Source organism: Petromyzon marinus, chromosome 77, assembly GCF_048934315.1.
Source record: "Petromyzon marinus isolate PM22_M1 ecotype Great Lakes invasive population chromosome 77, UKy_Petmar_22M1.pri1.0, whole genome shotgun sequence".
Classification (NCBI taxonomy): Eukaryota; Metazoa; Chordata; class Hyperoartia; order Petromyzontiformes; family Petromyzontidae; genus Petromyzon; species Petromyzon marinus.
The window spans coordinates 1,851,642-1,862,835 of record NC_133743.1 but is presented as its reverse complement, the minus strand read 5'-3'; the positions used below and the strand labels follow the sequence as shown (position 1 = coordinate 1,862,835).

Below are 11,194 nucleotides of genomic sequence, written 5' to 3'. Positions count from 1 at the left end.
CTACACTATACACTACACACTACACGACTATACACTATATTATACACTACACTATACACTACACTACTATACACTACACTACTATACACTACATTATACACTACACTATACACTACACTACTATACACTATACACTCCACGACTATACACTACACTGTACGCTACATTATACACTACAGTATACACTACACTATACACTACACTACTATACACTACACTATACACTACACTACTATACACTACACTATACACTACACTACTATACACTACACTATACACTACACTACACACTACTATACACTACACTATACACTACACTACTATACACTACACCACTATACACTACACTATACACTACACTACTATACACTACACTATACACTACACTATACACTACACTACTATACACTACACTATACACTACACTACTATACACTACACTATACACTACACTACTATACACTACACTATACACTACACTACTATACACTACACTATACACTACACTACTATACACTACACTATACACTACTATACACTACACTATACACTACACACAATATTCTTTGGGTCATTCGGTAAAGCCACGATGGTAGAGAAATAATAAAAAATATCACGACGTTTCGATCGCAACACAAGCAATCGTCTTCAGGTGAAAAAAATATAGAAACATTACCCTGCACTATCTCACTATGACGTCACCCAATGCACGGCAGCAATGACGTCACCTCTCGCTCCCGCGTCGTGACGTAACCGTTTACACTTCCCGCTCTCGCTCCCTGCGTCATGACGTCACTGTTCAAACGTTCTCACCCTTTGCGTCGTGACGTCACCGTATACATTTTCTCTCTGCGTCCTAACGTCATTATTTAAATTACCGCTCTCGCCCCCTGCATTGTGACGTAAAATTTTGAACTTCCCGCTGTACGCTCATGACGTCATTATTTAAATTCCCGCGATCGCTCCCCTGCGTCGTGACGTCACCGTCCAGACGTCCCTCAACTTATATTCTTGGTTCTTTCGGTAAAGTGACGTAGAGGGAAGCAATAAAATAATAAAAATGTTGTTTTATATAAAGGGAAACAATAAAATAATAAAAAATATTGTTTTATATAGAAGGGAAACAATAAAATAATAAAAATATAAAACAATATTTTTATTATTTTAATAAAATAAAAAAACAAAATAATAAACAAATATTGTTTTATATAGAAGGGAAACAATAAAATAATAAAAATGTAAAACAATATTTTTATTATTTTATTGTTTTTTACTTAACTTTACCGAAAGAACCAAGACTATGCATCCCTGCGGTCACGAAAGCTTTAAATCGAAATTTTGTCCCTCAACTTTGTCGCCCGCCCTCTGCGTCGTGACGTCACCCTCCCCTCCTCCTTTCCACTCGCTCTGCGATGACGTCACGTGTTGCTGGGGTGGGGGGGAACGCCAAGCCGGTATGTAAATGAGGCGCGCGGATGCCGCCAGCCAATCACGTCGCGTTTCCTCGGCTGTCAGGCTCCGTCGCCGCATCCCATTGGCTGACGGGTCCCCCCAACTCCCCCTCCCGCTGGTCCTCATTAGCATATTGTTTACCAGCTCGAGCCGGCTTCAACAGACTGGGCGCGCTGTGGTGGCAGCAGCAGCAGCAGCAGCATCGCCTCCAACAGCGTGAGGCGAAAGATAAACAATTGGAACTTTAAGTAGAACAACATTTTTTTCTGTTCAACATAAAAGTTCACGTTGTTTTAGCGGCGGCTGTCCTTGCGAGATGGCAGTGGCGCTGCTGCTGCTGGCGATGGCGATGATGGTGAAAGTTGGAGCTTCGGCCGGAGTCGCAGCGGGTAAGTTTTATTGAACAACAATGCCACAGCTGCCGATGTGTACGCGGCTCTTTGTCTACAAGTGTCAGGAACGCGACTAATTGTGTCGGTGTGAAGTGTTGTCGCTGTCAGGCTATTTCCTCCTCCTCCTGGTTGTGTGTTGCAGCAGCAGTGAGGATGTTTGCTCGATTTGCGCCGCTATAGCGGCCTCTAACGGCCGGCTGACAATGATTAAGCTACGCGTGTAAACAAATTAACTCTTCTACGATTGCTGAGTTTCCTGCCGTGAAGTTAACGCATCGTTCATCCCCGTCTCTCGGCGTTGGTTGGTTTGCTCTTGGTGGATGTACTGGCTCCCGTCACGGGAATGTGGAATTCCCTCCCGCCACCGCCTCTTGGCAAGGCGCTTGCGTGCTGTTGAAGCGACGTGATAGTGGCAGTGGCGTTACAAGCACGGCCACGGTGTTACACTGGGGGTGAATACTGTGGGTGGGTGTGAGGGTGAGTGGGTGGGTGAGGGTGAATACTGTGGGTGGGTGGGAGGGTGTGAGGGTGAGAGTGAGTGTGAGAGTGAGTGTGTGTGAGGGTGAGTGGGTGTGAGGGTGAGTGGGTGTGAGTGAGGGTGAGTGGGTGTGAGTGAGAGTGGGTGTGAGTGAGAGTGGGTGTGAGTGAGAGTGGGTGTGAGTGAGAGTGAGTGAGAGTGAGTGGGTGTGAGGGTGAGTGGGTGTGAGGGTGAGTGAGAGTGAGTGGGTGTGAGGGTGAGTGAGTGGGTGTGAGGGTGAGTGAGTGGGTGTGAGGGTGAGTGAGTGGGTATGAGGGTGAGTGAGTGGGTATGAGGGTGAGTGAGAGTGAGTGGGTGTGAGGGTGTGAGGGTGAGTGGGTATGAGGGTGAGTGAGTGGGTGTGAGGGTGAGTGAGTGGGTGTGAGAGTGGGTGGGTGTGAGGGTGAGTGAGTGGGTATGAGGGTGAGTGAGTGGGTATGAGGGTGAGTGAGAGTGAGTGGGTGTGAGGGTGTGAGGGTGAGTGGGTATGAGGGTGAGTGAGTGGGTGTGAGTGAGAGTGAGTGGGTGTGAGGGTGAGTGGGTGTGAGAGTGAGTGTGTGTGTGTGAGGGTGAGTGGGTGTGAGTGAGAGTGGGTGTGAGTGAGGGTGAGTGAGTGGGTGTGAGGGTGAGTGGGTGTGAGAGTGTGTGTGTGTGAGGGTGAGTGAGTGGGTATGAGGGTGAGTGAGTGGGTGTGAGGGTGAGTGAGTGGGTATGAGGGTGAGTGAGTGGGTATGAGGGTGAGTGAGTGGGTGTGAGGGTGAGTGAGTGGGTGTGAGGGTGAGTGAGTGGGTGTGAGGGTGAGTGAGTGGGTGTGAGGGTGAGTGAGTGGGTATGAGGGTGAGTGATTGAGTATGAGGGTGAGTGGGTGTGAGTGAATGAGTGGGTATGAGGGTGAGTGAGAGTGAATGAGTGGGTATGAGGGTGAGTGAGAGTGAGTGTGTGTGAGGGTGAGTGAGTGAGAGTGGGTGGGTATGAGGGTGAGTGAGAGTGGGTGGGTGTGAGGGTGGGTGGGTGTGAGGGTGGGTGGGTGGGTGTGAGGGAGGGTGGGTGTGAGGGTGAGTGAGGGTGGGTGAGGGTGGGTGAGGGTGGGTGAGTGGGTGAGGGTGGGTGAGTTGGGTGGGTGAGGGTGAGTGAGTGAGGGTGGGTGAGGGTGAGTGAGGGTGGGTGAGGGTGAGTGAGGGTGGGTGAGGGTGAGTGAGGGTGGGTGAGGGTGAGGGTGAGTGGGTGGGTGAGGGTGAGTGGGTGGGTGTTAACGTAATGGAAATTTGTGAAAAAGAGCTTTATAGCTCATCAGATTCCTCCAGTATAACTAAAAATTCTGGGTGAGTAGGTGAGTGAATGATTAAGTGGGTGGGTGAGTGTGTGAATGGATAGGTGAGTGTGTCAGTGTGCCATGATGAAGGGCCATTGTCCGAAACGTTGTCCATTACCACACAGTGTTGTTAGTGTTGACTCTCCTGTTCGAGTTGTTGCTCTGTGAATGGGTGGGGACCAGTAATTGGTCAATATTTTACCCCGGGGCTGGGACTCCCCTAGGTCTACTCAGCCTATTATGACTACCCCGGTGCGGTGTGGAGTAAACATCGCCGCTGCTCCCACTAAGAGCACTTGCCCCTACAGCCCTGCTAGAGGCTACCCGGGGGAGCTTTGTCGTCGAGTGGGTCGGTGGGTGAGCGTGTGAGACTGAGTGTACACCGAATGGTCAGTGCCCGAAACGTTTATTCTATATTTTCCCTTAAAGGCGACAAAGACTGTGTTGTTTTATTTAACACACGCACACAGTGACACACTCACACACTGGCAAAAAGACAAAGATCCCCCGTGTAGCCTTAACAGACTGTAGGGGCAAGTGCTGTTAGCGAGCACCTATGAAGGCCGGCACGGCACACGAGGGGGTGGGTGGCCAACACCACGCCCGGCCGCCTTTGTCTCCCCAGTGGCGATGCTTACACATCGCACCAGGTACTCATTTGATGCTGAGTCGACCTAGGGGAGGCCCAGGACCGGTTCATAAAATCGTCACTGGCGGTGTTTGCCGTGAGCGGGAATCGAACCCGGGTCGCCCGGTTCATAGCGTAGCGATAACCACTACACTGCCGCTCCCCACATTATATTCACACAGTGGCACACACTGACACACTTACAGATACACACACAGTGACACACACTGACAGACACACACAATGACACACTTACAGACACACACACTGACACAAAGACTCACTCGCACACAACAACCGCCATTCGCCAATAAGTGGCGGTGACGTCACCACGACGCTAGTGCCAGGCCATGTGCACCTTGAGGCTATCACGTGAAGTGTCGAACGCCCGCTGGCAGGAGGTCACGGGGCAGACCCAGGTGACACGGGTCGACTGACTGAGATGACTGGCTGATGCACCACCTGTGCCCCCTACTGTGCCAACCTGCTGTGGTTTAGCCACCCGGCGCTCCGCTCGTTGTTGTGAGCGTCGCTCCGCCCTCCGTTGTTGTTGGAGGGCGACTGCCTCCAATTGCCCATCTCCACAGAGGCCGATCTTGACACCGCTGGTACCAGTCATCGGCAAGTCCACTCAGTTCCACGTCCTCCTGTACCACATCACTCCATCTCTTCTCTAGCCCGTGTGGCTGGGCATGCGGTGGCTGGGCATGCGGGCTACGTGACCCAGCCAACGCAGCCTTGCCTGCCGGAGGAGCTCACCGATGGGACTTTGCCCAGATCTTTCAAGGATTTGTGAGCTCCTCACACAATCCAGCCTGGTTAAACCCAAGATAGATCGTAGGCAGGCTAGCCTAAATGTTTCTAACCGGCAAAGACACACACACACACTGACACAAAGACTCACACGCAGACACACACACACTGACAAACACAGACACACACACACTGATAAACATAGACTCACACACACACTGATAAACACAGACACACACACACTGATAAACACAGAAGCACACACGGATAAACACAGACACACACACTGATAAACACAGAGACACACACACACTGATAAACATAGAGACACACACGGATAAACACACACACACGGATAAACACAGACACACACACTGATAAACACAGAGACACACACACACTGATAAACACAGAGACACACACACACTGATAAACACAGACACACACACTGATAAACACAGAAGCACACACACTGATAAACACAGACACACACACACTGATAAACACAGAGACACACACTGATAAACACAGACACACACACACTGATAAACACAGAGACACACACACACGGATAAACACAGAAGCACACACACTGATAAACACAGAGACACACACTGATAAACACAGAGACACACACACACTGATAAACACAGAGACACACACTGATAAACACAGAGACACACACACTGATAAACACAGACACACACTGATAAACACAGAGACACACACACACACTGATAAACACAGAGACACACACACACACACTGATAAACACAGAGACACACACACACTGATAAACACAGAGACACACACTGATAAACACAGACACACACACACTGATAAACACAGACACACACACTGATAAACACAGAGACACACACACACTGATAAACACAGAGACACACACACACTGATAAACACAGAGACACACACACTGATAAACACAGACACACACACTGATGAACACAGACACACACACACTGATAAACACAGACACACACACACTGATAAACACAGACACACACACACTGATAAACACACACACACACACTGATAAACACAGACACACACACACTGATAAACACACACACACACTCACTGATAAACACACACACACACTGATAAACACAGAGACACACACACACACACTGATAAACACAGAGACACACACACTGATAAACACAGAGACACACACACTGATAAACACAGACACACACTGATAAACACAGACACACACACACTGATAAACACAGAGACACACACACACTGATAAACACAGAGACACACACGGATAAACACACACACACGGATAAACACAGACACACACACGGATAAACACAGAAGCACACACACTGATAAACACAGAAGCACACACACTGATTAACACAGACACACACACACTGATAAACACAGAGACACACACACACACTGATAAACACAGAGACACACACACACTGATAAACACAGAGACACACACACACTGATAAACACAGACACACACACACTGATAAACACAGACACACACACTGATGAACACAGACACACACACACTGATAAACACAGACACACACACACTGACAAACACAGACACACACACACTGATAAACATAGACTCACACACACACTGATAAACACAGACACACACACACTGATAAACACAGAAGCACACACGGATAAACACACACACACGGATAAACACAGACACACACACTGATAAACACAGAGACACACACACACTGATAAACACAGAGACACACACACACTGATAACCACAGACACACACTGATAAACACAGACACACACACACTGATAAACACAGAAGCACACACACTGATAAACACAGACACACACACACTGATAAACACAGAGACACACACTGATAAACACAGACACACACACACTGATAAACACAGAAGCACACACACTGATAAACACAGACACACACACACTGATAAACACAGAAGCACACACACTGATAAACACAGACACACACACACTGATAAACACAGAGACACACACTGATAAACACAGACACACACACACTGATAAACACAGAGACACACACACACGGATAAACACAGAAGCACACACACTGATAAACACAGAGACACACACTGATAAACACAGACACACACACACTGATAAACACAGAGACACACACACACACTGATAAACACAGAGACACACACTGATAAACACAGAGACACACACACACTGATAAACACAGAGACACACACACACTGATAAACACAGAGACACACACACACTGATAAACACAGAGACACACACACACTGATAAACACAGAGACACACACACTGATAAACACAGACACACACACTGATGAACACACACACACACATTGATAAACACAGACACACACACACTGATAAACACAGACACACACACACTGATAAACACAGACACACACACACTGATAAACACAGACACACACACACTGATAAACACAGAGACACACACACACTGATAAACACAGAGACACACACACACTGATAAACACAGACACACACACACTGATAAACACACACGGATAAACACAGACACACACACGGATAAACACAGAAACACACACACTGATAAACACAGAAGCACACACACTGATTAACAAAGACACACACACACTGATAAACAGAGACACACACACACTGATAAACACAGACACACACACACTGATAAACACAGACACACACACACACTGATAAACACAGAGACACACACACTGATAAACACAGACACACACACACTGACAAACACAGACACACACACACTGATAAACACAGACACACACACACTGATAAACACAGACACACACACACTGATAAACACACACACACACACTGATAAACACAGACACACACACACTGATAAACACACACACTCACTGATAAACACACACACACACTGATAAACACAGAGACACACACACTGATAAACACAGACTCGCATAATTGAGACAAAGACTCACACACTGACAAAGACACAGACACGCACACTCACACACGAAGCCTGTCTTACATAAGCTACATTTCACACCACCAGCAAGCAGTCAACAATGTTAAAGTGTTTAACTTCCCTGGCTGCCAAAACACCGCCAATAACATTACGTAATCGCCAGCAGCGCCAATGTACACAGGCGCTGTTATCTTTATAGCCACACTTATTAAGATAGTTGGTTGGCAGATGTCGTGGTGGGTAGCCTTCCCTGGTTCTTTCGGTAAAGTCACGTAGAAGGGAAACGGCAAAATATTTTTTATTTATTATTTTGTTGTTTCCCTTCTACGTGACTTTACCGAATGAACCAAGAAGATGAATCCCTGCAGTCAGGAAAGTTTTAAATCAAAAGTTAAGCCGCTCGTTGAGCTGCTTTCGTTTGTGGTCGGCAGGTCGCTTCTGGATTAAGTTAATATCTCAGTGGAGTAGTGGAGTGTCGTCGTGTTTGTCTGTGTCTGGGCGATGTGTTTACCTGACTCTTGGGCTCGCATCGTGCGTTTGTGTTGGTGGTGGTGGAACGTTCTTACCCGTGGCCCCACTGGACATCTGTAACAAAAGAGCTTTATCGCTCTTCGGATTCCTCCTGCAGTATAAATACTGATTCTGAGTGGTGGCTCGGGGAGACAAAGGCGGCCGGGCGTGTTGCTGGCCACCCACCGCCTCAGTGCCGGCCTTCGTAGGTGCTGCTACTCGCGACTCGCATCACTTGCTGCTGACGGTCTGTTGAGGCTGCACGGGGCGGGGATTTTGTCTGCCTCTGTGTGTGTGATGGTCGCCTCGTGTTGGTGGGTGAGCGCGAGTGCTTTGGGGGCGCTGGGCCGATTGGGTGAGTGGGTGAGTTGGTGAGTGGGTGAGTTGGTGAGTGGGTGAGTTGGTGAGTGCGTGAGTTGGTGAGTGGGTGAGTGGGTGGGTGAGTTGGTGAGTGGGTGAGTTGGTGAGTGGGTGAGTTGGTGAGTGGGTGAGTTGGTGAGTGCGTGAGTTGGTGAATGGGTGAGTTGGTGAGTGGGTGAGTTGGTGAGTGGGTGAGTTGGTGAGTGGGTGAGTTGGTGAGTTGGTGAGTTGGTGAGTGGGTGAGTGGGTGAGTTGGTGAGTGGGTGAGTTGGTGAGTGGGTGAGTGGGTGAGTTGGTGAGTGGGTGAGTTGGTGAGTGGGTGAATGGGTGAGTGGGTGAATGGGTGAGTTGGTGAATGGGTGAGTTGGTGAATGGGTGAATGGGTGAGTTGGTGAATGTGCGTGTGGGGTGAGTGTGAGTGTGTGCGTGTGGGGTGAGTGTGTGCGTGTGGGGTGAGTGTGTGCGTGTGGGGTGAGTGTGTGCGTGTGGGGTGAGTGTGGGGTGAGTGTGTGCGTGTGGGGTGAGTGTGGGGTGAGTGTGTGAGTGTGGGGTGAGTGTGGGGTGAGTGTGTGCGTGTGGGGTGAGTGTGTGTGGGGAGTGGTGGTGTAGTGGTTAGCGCTAGGCTGCGCTACGAACCCGGTGACCCGAGTTCGTTTTCCGCTCACGGCCAACACCGGTGACGATTATCTGAACCGGTCCTGGGCCTCCCCTAGGTCGACTCAGCCTCAAATGAGTATCCGGTGCGATGTGTAAGCATGGCCACGAGGGAGACAAAGGCGGCCGGGCGCGGTGCTGACCAGCCAGCCCCTCGCGTGGTATACAGGAGGTCGTGGGTTCGATGCCTGCTGTATAGTATTGATGTATATTTGGAGTCTGCATGTTCTCCCCCTGGTCTCGTGGATTTATCTTCAGGCCCTCCGGTTTTTCCCCTCCACATTTAGAATCGGCATCACGCGTTTAGAGAGTAATTTGGCTGCTGCTGTCAATGTCCACGTGATGGCGATGATGAGTTCATCAGCCACTTGCTTGAGCTGCTATCATTTGTGATGGCCAGGCGGCTTCTGAAGGCGGGCTATGAATTTCGCCTTCAGTTTTCACAGGCGCTGCCGCTGTTACTCCGCTACTAGCAGCACTTGCCCCTACAGCCCTGCTAGAGGCTACCTGGGGGAGCTTTGTGTGTACATCATAGGTGGTGCTACTCGCCACTAGCAGCACTTGCCCCTACAGCCTGCTAGAGGCTACCTGGGGGAGCTTTGTCTGTGTGTGGATCATAGGTGGTGCTACTCGCTACTAGCAGCACTTGCCCCTACAGCCCTGCTGGAGGCTACCTGGGGGAGCTTTGTCTGTATGTACATCATAGGTGGTGCTACTCGCTACTAACAGCACTTGCCCCTACAGCCCTGCTAGAGGCTACCTGGGGGAGCTTTGTCTGTGTGTGCATCATAGGTGGTGCTACTCGCCACTAGCAGCACTTGCCCCTACAGCCCTGCTAGAGGCTACCTGGGGGAGCTTTGTGTGTACATCATAGGTGGTGCTACTCGCTACTAGCAGCACTTGCCCCTACAGCCCTGCTAGAGGCTACCTGGGGGAGCTTTGTATGTGTGTGCATCATAGGTGGTGGTACTCGCTACTAGCAGCACTTGCCCCTACAGCCCTGCTAGAGGCTACCTGGGGGAGCTTTGTCTGTGTGCATCATAGGTGGTGCTACTCGCCACTAGCAGCACTTGCCCCTACAGCCCTGCTAGAGGCTACCTGGGGGAGCTTTGTGTGTGCATCATAGGTGGTGCTACTCGCCACTAGCAGCACTTGCCCCTACAGCCCTGCTAGAGGCTACCTGGGGGAGCTTTGTGTGTACATCATAGGTGGTGCTACTCGCTACTAGCAGCACTTGCCCCTACAGCCCTGCTAGAGGCTACCTGGGGGAGCTTTGTCTGTGTGTACATCATAGGTGGAGCTACTCGCTACTAGCAGCACTTGCCCCTACAGCCCTGCTAGAGGCTACCTGGGGAAGCTTTGTCTGTGTGTGCATCATAGGTGGTGCCACTCGCTACTAACAGCACTTTCCCCCATCAGTCTGTTAGAGGCTACACGGTGGACCTTTGTCTTTGCAGGCTGTGTGGAGGGCCGGGGGGAGCTGTACCGTGGCACGGAGTCCGAGACCTCGGGCTCCAGAGGCTGCCTCAACTGGAGATTGGTGGGCACCAGAGACTACGACACAGAGCTGCACCCCGACAGCAATACCGGTACGGGGCTGTCTGCTGTGAGGGGGTGAGGGGCGAGTGCTTGAGTGAATGTTTGA

General features: G+C 49.9%; 1 protein-coding gene across 1 annotated transcript in view; it reads left to right on the top strand.

The window, feature by feature from the left end:
- The first annotated feature begins 1,288 nt into the window (after positions 1 to 1,288).
- LOC116958426 (phosphoinositide-3-kinase-interacting protein 1-like) overlaps positions 1,289 to 11,194 on the top strand; it is a 32,020-nt gene continuing 22,114 nt past the window's right edge. Inside the window, exons 1-2 of the mRNA XM_032981011.2 lie at positions 1,289 to 1,841; positions 11,007 to 11,138. Of these exons, the coding sequence (XP_032836902.2) occupies positions 1,769 to 1,841; positions 11,007 to 11,138 (205 nt within the window). The 5' untranslated portion in view covers positions 1,289 to 1,768. The remainder of the gene's footprint in view (positions 1,842 to 11,006; positions 11,139 to 11,194) is intronic.